Source organism: Mustelus asterias, chromosome 15, assembly GCF_964213995.1.
Source record: "Mustelus asterias chromosome 15, sMusAst1.hap1.1, whole genome shotgun sequence".
Classification (NCBI taxonomy): Eukaryota; Metazoa; Chordata; class Chondrichthyes; order Carcharhiniformes; family Triakidae; genus Mustelus; species Mustelus asterias.
The window spans coordinates 42,037,729-42,056,015 of record NC_135815.1 but is presented as its reverse complement, the minus strand read 5'-3'; the positions used below and the strand labels follow the sequence as shown (position 1 = coordinate 42,056,015).

Here is an 18,287-nt window from a genome sequence, read left to right as displayed (position 1 = left end):
GCAAACTATTTTGTAACATATAATTCATTAAAGCCTTTACAAAATCTGCATGAATGTACTATACATGGCTGTGAAAATATAAATATAAATCTCACACAACATTCATATGAAGTTGAGCACATTACACATGGAAAACCTCCTTGTAGCCTTGGATCCAACATTAACTGCTCTGGTGTTGCTTACATTTGCAATACCACATCATTGAAACCCTACAGTGCAGAAGGAGGCCATTCGGCCCATCGAGTCTGCATCGACCACAATCCCACCCAGGCTCTACCCCCACATATTTTACCCACTAATCCCGCTAACCTACGCATATGCTACATATCTTTAATTAGTACACAATCTACTCTAACAATTGCTTAAAACCATCACAACTTCTAAAGTAGATCCAGCAGTGATACTTCTGTTATCAAATTACAGAAAGGAAATATTTAATTAAATTGGTATTTAGAGCTTCTACTTAATTCATGGGCCCAACTTAACTGTGCAATATGAGAAGTCACAAAGGACAATCCAAAAAACTATCGACTGTAAACCACAGCACAGAAATAGGTGATCACGTGCAGCATTGAAAACATTAATTTTACAACTGAACTTTTCTTTTTCCAAAAAAAGCACCTTTACTTGGTGATTCAATGTATTCTGCACTACCCTAAATCTGCACTGCCACACACAACCTGTGAATTTCAACACAACCTGATTCTGATGTCAATAACTGATCAAGCAACAATAAATAGGACAACAGCAGCATAATCGTCACCTACTGAACTATGAAACTCTTAACCACCTAGATAATGTGGATTATGTGCCTTAAATCACGACATTATTAAACCATAGTGAACCACCATCTTAAAACTGACAGAATTAGAAAGTAACTTTGCTGTTGGGGGAGAGATGGCAAGCTACTTTGTTAAATAGCTTTGATTGAAGTCTAACAGCTCAGTAAACAAACACGGGGGAAAAAAATCAAAAAGACTTCCCGAAGGATTGAATCCGTCAGCTACATTTCATATTAATACTGACAACTATTGCCAAGTAATGTCTTTCCAAAGGTTGACACCTGCCAGAACTAGAAAAAGGCATAGTCTTCATGGGCACATAAAGCCTCACACAGCCTCAAGCTCCACACCAACTTAAGTGTCGAATGGGAAGGATTGGAACTGTATCCCCTCAAGGCTCTTAAATTGGATCTTCAGTTTAACTCATTTGGTTCAGTTCCTGGACCTTGCGCTTTTGTTGCCTCTTCTTAATTTTGATCATCCACTTAACACTCAACTTTGCAAACTCTGCTGCTTTGAACAAAGCCAAGAAGACACCACACAGGATGGCAATTGTGTTCCATGGATTGGCTGTGATTATCTGCAAATGTTCAAAACCAAACAATAATTAATCCATACATTTTGGAGTTTCTAAGAAGCATGTAGCAGGTTATACTGAATGTATGCAATAATTTGCTTTCAACAGAGTACTAGTAAATACATTTGTGGCATTCACGAAGGTGGAAAAACCACACCCCAAATATCACAAGCACTAGTCACAATTGTGACTTGTTACCCCCAGAAATAATTTAATTTTGTTTGTTCCATAATAATAATTTATTTTCCCTCTTCACTAATCTTACAGGAACGCAGACATTATCCAAGCCACTTCAGCCGATCATTTGGAGGATTGGACAAATGGACCTTAGCAGCTGTCCCCCAAATATTTTGCTCTCCAGAAAACTGTGGGGCCTCTAAGTCGCTCTGCCCCAATTAAAACACCAAGACAAGCAGTGAAAGTTGAACACACTTACATCTCGAACTTCCTGAATGAAAGGATCCTTCCACTCAAACACAACAAAGAACAATTGGTCAGTTTGTTCAGAGACCGGCCGGTGGTCATTATATCTCACCAGAGTAGACTGTGTGAACAGCAATAAAGTCAGTCAGAATAAAAGCAAACATCAAATGAATGTTCATTCCCACATCAATTTCAAAATGTGGTCAGATTAGGACAATATAGACCTAATTGGATTTACTGGATGTCAGATGGCCTTATCGAGGTAACAAACAATTGAATCTTAAATTCTAAATGTTGCAATACGCCATAACATTTACAAGTGTCAGCTTAGCTCGGTTGATTATGCTGTCACTTCATTGTGGTTTCAAGCCCCACTCAATAAACACTTAATCTAGGCCAGTGGTTCTCAAATGGATTGGAGGGCACCTTTCCACAGTGGCACAGTGGTGGGGCGGCATCGTGGCACAGTGATTAGCACTGCTGCCTCACAGCGCCAGGGACCCAGGTTCGATTCCTGCCTCGGTGACTGTGTGGAGTTTGCACATTCCCTCTATGTCTGCGTGGGTTTCCTCCGGGGGCTCCGGTTTCCTCCCACAGTCCAAAGATGTGCGGGTTAGGTTGATTGGCTATGCTAAATTGTCCATTAGTGTTCGTGATATTAGCAGGGTAAATACGTGGGGTTACGGGGATAAGGCCTGGGTGAGATTGTGTTCAATGCAGGCTCGATGGGCCAAATGGCCTGTTTCTGCACTGTACAGAGTCTATGATTTTCAAATGATTAGTAATATTGGATTCAGAACCTAAATTGCAAAATAAGTTATAATACTACATAATATTCATAATGCAAAATGTTGCAAGTAAAAGGTATGTTTTAATAATATTTTTAAACACAAAGGTGTTTTTGAGGACAATTCCACTGATGTAGACAGTGACGAGACAGACCGGGAAAACCAGAGATAGAGTATGTGCGGCTCCACCAACATTCTAGTCCAAGTCAACAGAACTGCTTTGAATATGGTTAAGCATTACCTTTTAATTGCATACATATCGGTTTGGAGATCACACAGCTATTGGCCAATCAGTAGTAACAGTTGAACCATATTTAGAGTTTAACAGATTCAAAGCAGTTTACAATTTTAATTAAGAAAAAATAGCCTTCTGTAAAAAGATGAGTTTCCTTGTTTTTTATATTATTTCAGAATAGTCATGTAATTGGGAATATATTTACTATCCTATGCAAACCCAGCCCACTTTCTCTGGATTACTTAACCATTCAAATAACTTACATTATTGCCTCACAGTAGCAGATTCAAGTTAGTGTTTCCATGATTACAAGAATCAAACCAACATGAAATTGACATAAACAGATCATACTGAAATACACAGCAGTCCGGGCAGCATTATAATGGGATTTCCTCACTGCACAAGTCGAAATGTAGTGTCACAGTGACAAGCCCCCTCCACCTTCCCTCCTGCCAAAGGTAATTGCTGAAACTACAATGGTCGAGATGCCCATTGCTGTGATGAAGCCGAGTATTCAGGAGCTTCGGAAATGGTCACCTTACCAGCTCCTGGTGAGGGGTGAAGTACTGTTTATTTACACAAAATGGGCAGCTCGCCCTTTCTCTTCCTTCCCCTGAGCCCACTGTGTTTTTCTCTCTCCCTCCCTCACTCACTGCAGAGTTTATTTCACAAAACCCCTGGATAGTATGCACTTACAAAGGTCAACAGATCCCAGTTTGGGAACCACTGATCTAGACTATCACTTCAGTACAGTACTGAAGCAATGAAGCATTGTCAGAGGTGTCATGCTCTGCATGAGAAATCCAAAAGCCTGAAACTTTGGCTATGGAGGATATTAAATATCCCAGGCTTCCAATTGGTGAGCAGCAGTGGGTTTTCCCAGACCTCTTGTCAACATTTCTCCTTCAGGCAATACTCCTCCCTCATTTGCTGCTTCAGGAATTCTGTGCTGCCAGATTTGCTTACATAACACTTCTAAAGCAATTAATGTAATTGTAGCTGACTGGGGTGTTAGCATAGATCCAAATCTCATAACTTACAACACTAATAGAAAGTAGAGAACTCGAGAGTGAGGATCTGGGAACCAACAATGCACTGAGTCAGAGCTTATTAAATAGATGAATGTCAAAACCGTGAATGCGGACACCAGAAATATAATCATTGATTTCCCCCTCCTTATTCTCATTTACATTTTTATCTGAATTATTTACCTGTAGACTTGTTACTATTTTCACATGTCTCTGAACTACAGATTGCACCGTGTTGTCTCACTGCCTATTTATCAAGTCTTGGTAAGTCAGTAGAATATTGAGAAATCTGAAGGCATCAAATTTGCCCCTCGCCAAAATTCTGCACTTTTACTTCCAACTCCTCCCTGGCTATGCATTCGTGTTAAATCAAATAGTGTGGAACCTCAGTGTACTGTGCAATCAGATTTATACCCCGTTCTGTCAGTCACTATGACTGTGTGGCAAACAACTGTTAAGTTATTGCCTGTGTGCGTGTGTGACATGCCTGGACACGCCCCTGCCGGCCCTGCCTGAGACTCCTCCCCCCTCCCCGGGTATAAAGGTGACTGCTCCCAACCCCCCCCCCCGCCTCAGTCGCCGGACCAGTTCCGACCAGTTCATCAGCATGGGTGTGCTCCAAGTCTTTTGTGAATAAAAGCCTGTTTGTTCTTGCGTACTAACTAGTCGTCACATAATTGATAGTGCATCAATTTTATTCACAAAAGTTTGGGATGGAGCAGATATTAAAACCCGATAAATTAGAACTGGATCCTCAAGCCGTAGGAGCCTCTAACAGCTTCGATCACTGGCTGCGATGTTTCGAAACTTTCCTCACCGCCTCCGCCTCCGTCGTCCGGACTGAAAACGACAAGCTACACGTGCTCCACGCCCGGGTAAGCGATCAAGTATTCTCGATGATTAGAGACGCTGAAACTTACGAGGATGCGATCGAACTTTTAAAAGGCCAGTACAACAAACAGTCTAATGTAATCTACGCCAGACATCTTCTGGCTACTCGCAGACAACAGCCAGGAGAATCGGGCGACCAATTCCTGCGTGCGTTGCGAGCATTTGGCAGGGCCTACAACTGCAAGGCCGTAACAGCCGCCCAAAACACGGAGGACTTAATCAGAGACACCTATGTCATGGGTATCAGGTCAAACTACATCCGACAACAACTGCTGGAACAGGGTGGGCTGGATCTACAAAAGACTGTAGCGCTTGCCGACTCATTAGAGGTGGCCTTCCGTAATCTCAAGGCCTACACCCCCAACCACGGGGGCGCATCGTGGACGCCGCAGTCGCCACCACCTCTGTACTCGGGAGGGCCGCAAGCCCACGCCACGTCCCACCAATGACCCGACCGCTGCAGCAGTCTCTGGAGGCCCGAAGTGCTACTTCTGCGGCCTGGGGAAGCACCCCTGACAACACTGCCCGGCGAAGGATGCAACCTGCTCCGGGTGTGGAAAGGGGGGCCATTACGCGAGGGTATGCAAGGCGAAGTCGACCACCAAGCCTAGTAGCGCCGCGTGCGACCCGCCATCTTGGACGCCTTCAGCCGTGTGTGAGCTGCATGGGCCACCATCTTGGATGCCATCAGCCGCGTGTGAGCCGTGCGGGCCGCCATCTTGGACGCCTTCAACCGCGCCGCAAGATCCAATGGTGGCTTCGGTTACGCTGGACCAATCCAGGTCTCACCAACTCGCCAGGTCCTTGATGGACATTGAGGTAAATGGTCGCACTACAACCTGTTTATTTGACTGTGGGAGTACAGAGAGCTTTATTCACCTTAACACAGTGAGTCAATACGCCCTTTCAGTTGTGCCAGTGAAGCAAACGATCTCCATGGCTTCAAAGTCCCACTCGGTGGAGGTCCTCAGGTACTGTGTGACGACCCTGACTGTATGGGGCACAGAGTACAAAAATTTCAGGCTCCTCGTGCTGCCACAACTCTGCGCTGCCGTACTCCTGGGGCTAGATTTCCTGTGTCACCTTAAGAGTGTCACCATGGAGTATAATGGGCCTTTTCCCCCGCTCTCTGTTTGCAATCACCAGTTCTTAGATCGCCCACCGCGCACCACCTGCAGCCTCTCGACCCTTAAAGTCGCCCCTCCCTCACTGTTCGAAAATCTCACCTCCAACTGCAAGCCCATCGCCACCAAGAGCAGATGGTACAGTGCTGGAGACAGGGCTTTTATCAGGTCCGAAGTACAACGGCTCCTAGGGGAGGGGATCATCGAGGCCAGTACCAGCCCCTGGAGAGCCCAAGTAGTCATTGTTAAGACTGGGGAGAAACATCGCATGGTCATTGACTACAGTCAGACCATTAACCGCTACACGCAGCTGGACGCGTACCCCCTTCCCCGCATATCTGACATGGTTAATCAGATTGCGCAATATCGGGTGTTCTCCACCATCGACTTAAAGTCTGCATACCACCAGTTCCCTATCCGCCCGGAAGACCGCCAATATACTGCTTTCGAGGCGGATGGCCGCCTCTATCACTTCCTTAGGGTCCCCTTCGGCGTCACCAATGGAGTCTCGGTTTTCCAGCGTGAGATGGACCAAATGGTAGACCAGAACGGGCTGTGGGCCACCTTCCCGTACCTGGATAACGTCACCATCTGCGGCCATGATCAGCAGGACCATGACGCCAACCTCCACAAATTCCTCCACACCGCCACACTCCTAAATCTGATCTATAATAAGGAGAAGTGCGTATTCCGCACACGCCGCCTCGCCATCCTTGGTTGTGTTGTGGAAAACGGGGTCATCGGTCCCGATCCCGACCGCATGCGTCCCCTCCTGGAACTTCCCCTCCCCACCAGCCTCAAAGCACTGAGGAGATGCCTGGGCTTCTTCTCGTATTACGCCCAGTGGGTCCCTAATTATGCGGATAAAGCCCGTCCGCTCATCAAATCCACCTCTTTTCCCCTGACAGCAGAGGCCCGCCTGGCTTTCGACCGCATCAAAGCAGACATCGTGAAGGCCACGACGCACGCTGTAGACAAATTCATCCCATTCCAGGTGGAGAGCGATGCGTCTGACTTCGCCACCCTTAACCAGGCAGGCAGACCCGTGGCCTTCTTCTCACGAACCCTCCAAGGCCCTGAAATTTGACACTCCTCTGTCGAGAAGGAGGCCCAAGCCATAGTGGAAGCTGTACGGCACTGGCGCCACTACTTAGCTGGTAAGTAATTTAATTCTGTAAACCCACCTCCCCCCCGCCGGACTCTTTTTAAAAGCAGGGGGTGAATGTGGGAAACCACTGTTAAGTTATTGCCTGTGTGTGTGTGTGACATGCCTGGACACACATCTGCCGGCCCTGCCTGAGACTTCTCCCCCTCCCCCCCCCCCCCCCCCCCCGGGTATAAAGGTGACTGCTCCCAACCCCCCCTGCCTCAGTCGCTGGACCAGTTCCGACCAGTTCATCAGCATGGGTGTGCTCCAAGTCTTTTGTGAATAAAAGCCTGTTTGTTCTTGCGTACCAACTAGTCGTCGCATAATTGATAGTGCATCAGACAGCAAATTTCAGTTCCATAACATTGCTCTTCCTCGTCTCCCTCCACCTTGCCCCCTCTAACACTAAAAACTTTATCCTCACACTTTTTACCTCGACTCAGCTTCACAAATGCTCTTCATGCTCTTCCTGGCAGCTTCAAGTTCTTGTCTACAAATCCTTTCTACCTCTTCTGTACCCCAGTGCTTAACCCGGACTCCTCAGCTTCTGGTTTCTTCTGCTTGCCTCCACCATGGCCCATGTTCTTCCCTTGATTACAGATTAGGCCTTAGTCTGGAATACCTTGTCTAAGCTGCTTTCCCTTCATATTTCCGTGCCTCTCTCAAAAGGCCATCTCTATTAACCATAATTTCTATTACCTCCCCTTATCCTCCCACAGTTGCTTAATCTACTCTCTCAGCAATTATTTAATAGTCATAAGAACATAAGAACATAAGAAATAGGAGCAGGAGTAGGCCATCTAGCCCCTCGAGCCTGCCCCGCCATTCAACAAGATCATGGCTGATCTGAAGCGAATCAGTTCCACTTACCCGCCTGCTCCCCATAACCCTTAATTCCCTTATCGATCAGAAATCCATCTATCCGTGACTTAAACATATTCAACGAGGTAGCCTCCACCACTTCAATGGGCAGAGAATTCCAGAGATTCACTACCCTCTGAGAGAAGAAGTTCCCCTTCAACCCTGTTCTGAACCGGCCCCCACTTATTTTGAGGATGTGCCCTCTAGTTCTGGTTTCCCTTCTAAATGGAAAGAATCTCTCTACCTCTACCCTATCCAGCCCCTACATTATCTTATATGTCTCTATAAGATCACCCCTCAGCCTTCTAAACTCCAACGAGTACAGACCCAATCTGTTCAATCTCTCGTCATAATCAATACCCCTCATCTCTGGTATCAACCTGGTGAACCTTCTCTGCACTCCCTCCAAGGCCAATATATCCTTTCGCAAATAAGGGGACCAAAACTGCATACAGTACTCCAGTAGCAGCCTCACCAGTGCCTTGTATAGTTGCAGCAAGACCTCCCTGCTTTTATATTCTATCCCCCTCACGATAAAGGCCAACATTCCATTCGCCTTCTTGATCACCTGCTGCACCTGCAGACTGAGTTTTTGCGATTCGTGCACAAGGACCCCCAGGTCCCTCTGCACAGTAGCATGATGTAATTTTTCTCCATTTAAATAATATTCCAATTTACTATTATTTCTTCCAAAGTGGATAACCTCACATTTGCCAACATCATATTCCATCTGCCAGATCCTCGCCCACTCGCTCAGCCTATCCAAATCTCTCTGCAGACTTTCCGCATCCTCCACGCAATTCGCTTTCCCACTCATCTTCGTGTCATCAGCAAACTTTGATACCCTACACTCAGTCCCCTCCTCCAGATCATCTATATAAATGGTAAACAGTTGAAGCCCCAGCACCGATCCCTGCGGCACGCCACTGGTCACCAACTGCCAACCAGAAAAGCACCCATTTATTCCAACTCTCTGTTTCCTGTTAGATAGCCAATCCCCAATCCACGCCAACACCTTATCCCCAACTCCGTGTACCCCAATCTTCTGCAGTCTTGGGATGTTTTGAAGTGAGAATGCAACAAAAATGCTGATTGTTTTTGATTTAGTTTCAAATATTTTCCTTGGTTATTCTGCAGGATTTGAAACAACAAACTCAATTTGTTAATGAGTTATCAATTACAACTCTCCTGCCTACATGATTGGTTCTGAAGGAGAAAGATGTCGGAGATGGCAATAAGATTGCCAACACCAAACTAAAAGGTCAACTCCAGTTACATTTTACTGACAAAGCCAAAAAAAAAAATCAAGCTTCCATTTGTTTGATGTAGCAAAACTTTGTGAGCACAAGACAACTTGCTGTGATATCCCTACACAATACTTGCAGATCTATTCAGGCTGCAATCCCAGTGCTCTCATTACCTCTTGTCTGAATTCCACCGATCCACTTCCATCTTCCTCTGTTGTTTTCACCAAAGACATCTTGATCCAAGTCCGAAAACCCCCGGAAAAGGTCCAGATGGAATAAGAACGTTCACAGTCCTGCATGAATTGTGCTTTATCAGAACTGAAAGACAAATGCCAACACAGGATTCTCTGTTCAGTTTGTGGGACTATTCTGCCTTCTTACTCTTAAACAATACAGAACAACAGAACTCAGTCAGTATTCATCTTTGCTCACTGGCGTCACAGCATAATCAGAATTTTATTTTGATGAAAGATCACAATCTAAAACAGTAACTCAGGTCTTTCTCCCATAGATACTGAGTATTTACAGCATTTTCTGTTTCAGATTTCCAGCACCTTCCGTATTTTGCTTTTGTATTTATGCTGTGGAAGAATTTAACTTTGCCACTTTTAAAATGTGACATTAACTTTGTAAAAATAAAAGAACCTTGTTGCTGCCAAATGTGGTCGAGAAATTAGGTCACTAGTTAGCTGAGCTCAGCACTAGCCACAACATAAAACAGGAAGTCAGCTGCCTTCTGGTGCTTCACTCAATGGACTTCAATAGACAATAATTTCCTATCATCATCATAATAGGTCGCACTGAAATGTGGCATTTTCTTAAAACTAGAGGTAATTTTAGCCTATGTACAAGAAAGAGTAAGGTGATGTGGTTGGGTTAGGTGAAGCATAAACACCAGCATAGAACAGTTTAGCTGAATAATCTGTGTGTTGTATATTCTGTGTAATTCTCTGTAACCTTTTGCAATTTCTACCCGAGTTGGCTGCCATGACAGAAATCAATTGGTTACTAAGATCTAGAGGATAGATTCATCATTTTTAAAAATGTAAACTTAACAACATGGAGCTATTTAAGGTTACGTGCCATCTGCTGATATTGAACTGTTGAGTTTTATAGTATTCTGGAAACTTTTTATCCTTACATGGGATGTGGGCTTCACTGGCAAATCTTGCATTTGTTGCCCATCCCTGATTGGCTTGCTAGACCATTTCAGAGGGTGGTTAAGAGTCAATCGCATTGCTGTGGGTCTGGAGGCACAAGTCCGGATGGCAGATTTCCTTCTTTAAAGGACATTAGGATGGGTTTTCATGACAAATGAAGGTAGTTTCATGGCCACCATTAATGAGACTAGCATTTTTTTAAATTGCAGATGTTTCCTGATTGAATTTAAATTCCACCAGCTGCCATGGTAGCATTTGAACCCAAGTTTCCAGAGCATTAGTCTGGGCCACTAGAATCCTAATCTAATGACATTACTACTACATCCCTGTCTCCAATGATAATGTTTAGCCATTGAGGTTGAATAAATACATTCATCCACTTCAGGCAGATAGCACGATTTGATGCAGAGAGAGTTCAGCCTCTTGAAAAGTGGCCCTTAACAATAACGGACACCAACAAAGTATAATAATTCTTCCCACCCTCACCCAGGAGGAATGACTCGAGATTGCACCTTACATTCATTTCTCACCTCTCCTGGAACTCTTTGAATGAGGAGAATAAGAGATAGCTGATTGCACTAAAATCTTCTTCTGTTTCATTTAGATGGAACTGCAAGAACACTACCTCCTTCTTTCTCACATCCTGTGGTCCACGGATAATGAGGGCTGATTTCTACAATCACAAACAGCAACAGAGCTCATTGAAAACACATTTCTAAACAACTAAGGTGGGTGAGAGTTTGGAGGTGGGGGAGAAGCAAGGGAATAGGTTTGGGGGGGGCAGGGAGGGAAGAAACATTTAGCCACAATGATCAGCCAATATGGTGTGGGGTAGGCTTGATGGACTAACTTTTTTCTTTTCCTACACATCAATTTTGTGCATTATAAGCTTGTAATTTAAGCTACAGTAATTAAAAAGTAAGGAAGGACCAAGCATCATTATTCATTCCTCCCGAATAAATCATCAAATGGTTAGAGCACAGCAGGAGGCCATTCAGCCTGCCAACTCCATGCTGGCTCTCTGCAAGCTCTGATTTTTGGATCATAAACCATTCTGTGCAGCAGGAAGTCTTGTGAAAATAACAGACGGCATTGGACTTGCTCATAAATTTTCCCATTTATTGCCGGTAGGGTAAATTAGGTGGGATTACGGAGATAGGGCCTGGGTGGGATTGTTGTCGGTGCAGGCTCGATGGGACAAATGGCCTCCGTATGCACTGTAGGGATTCTATGATAATATATCACGTTGGTCCATGAAAAGCATTAGTTGAAAACAGAGAATTGTCTTGCTGCCCTGCAGTCAGTGGATGGTCATGAATCACAAGCTGAATCACAATCCCAACCTTCTCTTCTCAATCACAACTCCCAACCTACTCTCTTCAAGCACAGCTCTAGCTTGGCTCTCCTAACTGGAAACGATGTTGAATATTTATAGAATCATTCAACACAGAAGAACATTCAGCCCATGATTCATTTATTCCCATTCTCCCCATTGCCTGCATATTTTCTTGTCCATATCCAATTTCTTTGCAACAAATACTGTGAAATCTGTTTTCACACCCTTTCAATGAATTTGCTGATCATTATAACTTGCTACATAAATTTAAGGAAGTCTTCTCTCTGATTCTTTTGACAGTTATCTTGCATCTATATCCTGGTTACTGACCCGCTTGCCAGCAAAAACTGTTTCTCCTTATTTACCCTACCCTACACTGTATAACTTTGAACACCTCTATTAAATCACCCTACAACCTCCTCTGCTTTAAGGAGAGCAGTCCTAGTTCCTCCAGTATCTCCACATAACCCAAGTCCCTCATATTATAAGAGTAAATTTTTGCTACGAGTAATACTGCTCAGTAATTCTGTCCCTCCCTCAGCACATTCTCATTCACGCTTTTGTTAACAATAGACAGTCCAAAGATGTTTGGGTTAGGTTGATTGGCTATGCTAAATTGCCCCTTGGTGTTCTTGGATGTGAAGGTTAGAGGGATTTATGGGGCAAATTTGTGAGGTTACAGGGATAAGACCTGGGTGGAATTGTTGTCGGCGCAGACTCAATGGACCGAATGGCCTCCTTCTGCGCTGTAGGGATTAAAGAACAAAGAACAAAGAAAATTACAGCACAGGAACAGGCCCTTCGGCCCTCCAAGCCTGCACCGACCATGCTGCCCGACTTAACTAAAACCCCCTGCACTTCTGGGGACCATATCCCTCTATTCCCATCTCATTCATGAACTTGTCAAGACGCCCCTTAAAAGTCACTACCATATCCGCTTCCACTACCTCCCCCGGCAACGAGTTCCAGGCACCCACCACTCTGTGTAAAAAAATCTGCCTCGTACATCTCTTTTAAAACTTGCCCCTCGCACCTTAAACCTATGCCCCCTAGTAATTGACTCTTCCACCCTGGGAAAAAGCTTCTGACTATCCACTCCGTCCATGCCTCTCATAATCTTGTAGACTTCTATCAGGTCTCCCCTCAACCTCCGTCGCTCCAGTGAGAACAAACCAAGTTTCTCCAACCTCTCCTAATGCCCTCCATACCAGGCAACATCCTGGTAAATCTTTTCTAGAACACAGAACATTACAGCACAGTACAGGCCCTTCGGCCCTCGATGTTGCGCTGACCAGTGAAACCAATCTAAAGCCCATCTAACCTACACTATTCCAATATTATCCATATGTTTATCCAATAACCATTTGAATGCTCTTAATGTTGGCGAGTCCACTACTGCTGCAGGCAAGGCATTCCACGCCCTTACTACTCTCTGAGTAAAGAACCTACCTCTGACATCTGTCCTATATCTATCACCCCTCAATTTAAAGCTATGTCCCCTCGTGTTAGCCATCACCATCCGAGGAAAAAGGCTCTCACTATCCACTCTATCTAATCCTCTGATCATCCTGTATGCCTCTATTAAGTCACCTCTTAACCACCTTCTCTCTAATGAAAACAACCTCAAGTCCCTCAGCCTTTCCTCATACGATCTTCCCACCATACCAGGCAACATCCTGGTAAATCTCCTCTGCACCCTTTCCAACACTTCCACATCTTTCCTATAATGCGGCGACCAGAACTGTACGCAGTACTCCAAGTACGGCCGCACCAGAGTTTTGTACAGTTGCAGCATGACCTCATGGCTCCGAAACTCAATCCCTCTACCAATAAAAGCTAACACACTGTATGCCTTCTTAACAACCCTATCAACCTGGGTGCCAACTTTCAGGGATCTATGCACATGGACACCCAGATCCCTCTGTTCATCCACACTACCAAGTATCTTACCATTAGCCCAGTACTCTGTATTCCTGTTACTCTCTTCTGTACCCTCTCCAAAGCCTCCACATCCTTCTGGTAGTGTAGCGACCAGAATTGAACATTATATTCCAAGTGCGGCCTCACTAAGGTTCTATAACGCTGCAACATGACTTGCCAATTTTTAAACTCAATACCCCAGCCGATGAAGGCAAGCATGCCGTATGCCTTCTTGACTACCTTCTCCACCTGCATTGCCACTTTTAGTGACCTGTGTACCTGTACACCCAGATCCCTTTGCCTATCAATACTCCTAAGGGTTCTGCCATTTACTGTATATTTCCTATCTGTATTAGACCTTCCAAAATGCATTACCTCACATTTGTCCGGATTAAACTCCATCTGCCATCTCTCCGCCCAAGTCTCCAACTGATCTATATCCTGCTGTATCCTCTGATGGTCCTCATCGCTATCCGCAAATCCACCAACCTTTGTGTCGTCCGCAAACTTATAATCAATCCAGTTACATTTTCCTCCAAATCATTTATATATCTTACAAACAGATAGATTCTATGATCTATGATATCCCCTCAACTGTTGCATTGCTCTCTGGACCAGCCTCCCATCTTGCAACCTCCATAAAATGTTAATCCAAAGCGTTGTAGCACATATACTAACTTGCATCAAATTCTAGCCATTCATTCGCACTGACTACTAACTACAGTGGCTTCCGGTCTGGCACTCTTCAATTTTAAAATTCTTATCCTTACATTCAAATCATTGCGCAGCCTCATCCTATCCCAAATATGTGACCCCCCCCCCCGCCCCTCCCTCCAGCCCCAGAACGCTTTGAGAAATCTACTGTCCTCCAATTCTGGCCATTGCTCATCCTTGATATTCATCACTCCACCACTGGTGGCAGTGCCTTCAACTGCCCACACCCACAACTCTGGATTTCCCTCTTTAAACCTCTTCAACTCTCTTATCTTTGTGTTCTCCTTTAAGACGTTCCTTAAAACCAACCACTCTGATCAAGCTTTTGATCACCTTTCTTAATAACTCCACGTGTGGTTCAGTGTCAATGTTTGTTCGATGACACTCCATGCAAGTGAAAATTGCTTACGTTCTCGTAACTTAACTGTCTCCAACTGTCCAAAAGCCGTGGCAAGCTGGCACGGAATGGTTGAAGTAGTTACTGAAATGAAAAATGTTCTAGCCCCAATCTGGCATATTAGAAAATTAGATGACAGACCTAAAAAATAAACAGCTTGCAGTTTACAACTTAAGGATATCCCAAGTTGCTGCAATCAGTAGTCACTTTTGTAATACAAAGAACAGTACAGGAACAGGCCCTTCGGCCCTCCAAGCCTGCGCCAATCACGTTGTCCTATCTAGACCAACCGCTTACATCCCTCTATTCCCCATTTGTTCATGTGTCTATCCAGATAAGTCTTTAACGTGTCTGCCTCAACCACCTTACTTGGCAGTGCATTCCAGGCCCACACCACCCTCTGTAAAAAACTTCCACCGCACATCTCCACTGAACCTTTCCCCCCTTATTTTGAACTTGTGCTCCCTTGTAATTGTCATTTCTGCCCTGGGAAAAAGCTTCCAACTGTTCACCCTTTCTATACCTCTCATCATTTTATAAACTTCTATCACAATGTTGGGAAACGCGACGACCAATTTGCACAGAGCAAGAAGCAAGGTCTCACAAACAGCAGTGAAATTAATAATCAGAACATCTGTTTCAGTGAGGTTGGCCGAAGAATAAATATTAGCGAGGAAACTGAAAGAACTCCCCTGCTCTTCCCGGAGTAATGCCACAAGGTAGTTTACGTTCACTTGTGTGGCCAGTTCGTGCCTTGACTTAACATCTCACTTCTGTGCCTCCCACAGTACCTGCACTAAAGTGTTAGCCTAGATTATGTGCTCAGGTCTCTGGAGTGAGGCTTGTATCAACAGAGGTCCATCACTGAACCAAAACTGGTCAGAAGAAGAAGCACAAAATGCTTGCATATACAGGATGAGAGTCACCAATCGGTCCTCCAATTCTCCTGGACCAACCTTTTGTTTTCCACCAAATTAACTGTGGCTGAAGCGAGCTTTAGATATTAAATATTACATCAAGCATAGTAACTATTTTGACTCATAATAAGAAAGTTAAAACTTACTACCTGAAACTGCTGCAGTTGCTAAAAGAAATGTCATAATTAAACCATCATGTGAAGAGTCAGCAAGAACATGGTATAAAATGTTCCATGATTGCTTTATGACTCGATGTTGTACAACAGATGCTTATTGGTCAAATTGGAACACTTTAACTGTAAGATTTAAATCAGCGGGTGTTTCCTATACTTTACCAGTGTTTTGTTTCTGTATGGGTCTGTGTAATTGACATGCTCATCAGTGCAGTCGACTTCTCCTCGTTGGCCTGGATTCATCATAACCTGAACCTGGTCGTGATAATGGTGCTGACAGCTCAGGAGCTCAGCTTTACCAAGATATAGTGCTATACCTGTGAAATGGATCGAAATACATTCAGCAACCTGCTCGTTCCAGAAGCATTCACATTTTATAGTTTTTTAAAATCCTTTTACAAATTCCCTTTCTTTCTCCGCCCATTCTGCTACCCTGATCCAGTCACCAGAGAGGCATACAAAACATCCCAGGGTCACATCACCTTTGAAGTTTTCCTTCTTTCAGAGAGGAGCACTGGCTCTTGACTTGGAACATCTCTCCAGAAACCAGGCAACAAGTTGGCACAGTCATAATATTATACATGGATATTCCGAATCTTATGTGCATTCCAGCTCCCAGCCCATAAGCTGACTGGCCCCACTCAAACAAAAGATAAATAGTGTAGAAAAGAAGGAGAAAGGGATGTAAGATTTATGTTACCAAACTTATTGCGACATAAATAACATGAGAAACAGATGCAGGACATATGGCCAGTTCTGCCATTCAATAAGAGGATAACTGCTCTTCTACTGAACTACACTTTCAGTCTCTCAACATGTGAAATAAGGTTTTAACTTAAACCAGATGTTAATGGCAAATAACAAAGATGCAGTACTCAAAGACTTCTTGCAATTCACAAGTAAAATAAAATCTATAACCGGTATTTTTGGTAGATTCGGTGGAGCGGTGAGGTGGAGGCAGTGTGGGAAAGGTGGAGAAGGAGAAATATCTTGAAGAAAGATCCACAGGAGATAGTGCAGAATATCCTTTAGCAAGTGAACAGGCGACAAAGTGAAAAGCCCCTTAGGAATATGATCAAGGCAGACACCACAGTGTTGTACTGAAGGACTGCAGCATTGCCTGAAGTGCTGCCTTTCCAATGAGGTGCCAAACAAGATTCTGGCTGCCTGCCTAGTTGAAGTAGAAGATCCCAGGGAATTTTGAGGAGTAGGGAGTTCTCTCCCTGTCCTGACTCACATGACACTTTAACCAACATCACTAAGACAGATGACACAGTCGCTTATTAAACTTGATAATTGTGGGACATTTCTGCACTCTGGCACTACGTTACAACACACCATAAATAATTCACTGACAGCACAAGGAGATAAAAAGCACTATCATATTATATATATAATATATATAAATAAAATACAAATATATACATGTGTTGTAATATGCCTTCAAGGGATAACAGCATGACTTCACTAAAAGGGAAAGATTATGGGATCTAGTCTCAGTTTCACTTTGGCTGATGAACAGAACATAACTCACACAGCTCTGCAGCTGATGTCTTCACGTTTTGAATTCACGTATGAATGTTCTTCTGTGCCTGGTCTGATTAAATGAGCCCACAGCGTATTTTCCCAATCCCTTAGATTTATAGAATCCCTACAGTGCAGAAGGTGGCCATTTGGCCCATCGACACTGCACCGACTCTCCGAAAGGGCATCTTACCACAGCATGCTGACTGCACAGAAGAGCCTGGAGGACACGGTGAGATAGTGCTCAAGTAAAGCGCTGGTAGGCAGTGAGATCTCTTGTGGTGTCAGTTCCGAGAGGCCCAATATGTGATGCATCGAGAGACCCAACATGGGGTTAGCTCAGTCAGGAGAGGTGAATGACCAGGGTGTGGATCAGATTGCTAGCGAATGAGGGAGAGTCAGACAAAAAAAATCAAGCCATCATAAAAATCAGACCAGAGAAGGTTGCAATTAGAGGTAAAGGATTTCTAATATAGACTACATTGGAAGATCAGTTCAGAATCAGGTTAATCTTTTATATTCCTCGACTAGAGTTCATGCCATTTCGACAATAGCCTACAGTATCCATATCCCACTTTGTCAGCAGATACGGAGGAAAGGGTACACACTGTGATTTTTCAAACACAGAGCTAGCAGACAGAATGGACACATGGATGAAGAAATCCATTCAGGTCAACAAAGCCCACAGGTCCAAAATACAAGCTCAATTGTTAATGAATCCACTAGAACACCCAAACCTAGGAAAGCACGAGTAAGGTATGCCCTGTATGTACCAAGGGAATGCCCAGTTTTCTAGCAATTCTGCAAAGCATGTGGCAGAAAGGGCCAATGATGGTGGCAATGCACTAGAGCAAAGGCTGACGCAACTACAAAGAGCCATAAGCACTAATCCAAACAGACCATACACAACAGGTACCTTTAAACAGTAAGCATGACCATCAGGTATTTTTTCAGAAACATATATACGAGGTGAGTGACAAAGCAGAAAATGATGGCGATGTGCACGACAAAACGAATTGCAGTGAACACATGCTTCACATTGT

General features: G+C 44.2%; 1 protein-coding gene across 1 annotated transcript in view; it reads right to left on the bottom strand.

Moving 5' to 3' along the window:
* The window catches only part of pacc1 (proton activated chloride channel 1), a 37,688-nt gene continuing 19,401 nt past the window's right edge, over positions 1-18,287 (bottom strand). The window contains exons 4-8 of the mRNA XM_078229824.1: positions 15,883-16,037; positions 10,794-10,936; positions 9,277-9,421; positions 1,796-1,903; positions 1-1,362 (exon numbers count right to left, since the gene is read on the bottom strand). Coding sequence (XP_078085950.1) covers positions 1,201-1,362; positions 1,796-1,903; positions 9,277-9,421; positions 10,794-10,936; positions 15,883-16,037 — 713 coding nt within the window. The 3' untranslated portion in view covers positions 1-1,200. The remainder of the gene's footprint in view (positions 1,363-1,795; positions 1,904-9,276; positions 9,422-10,793; positions 10,937-15,882; positions 16,038-18,287) is intronic.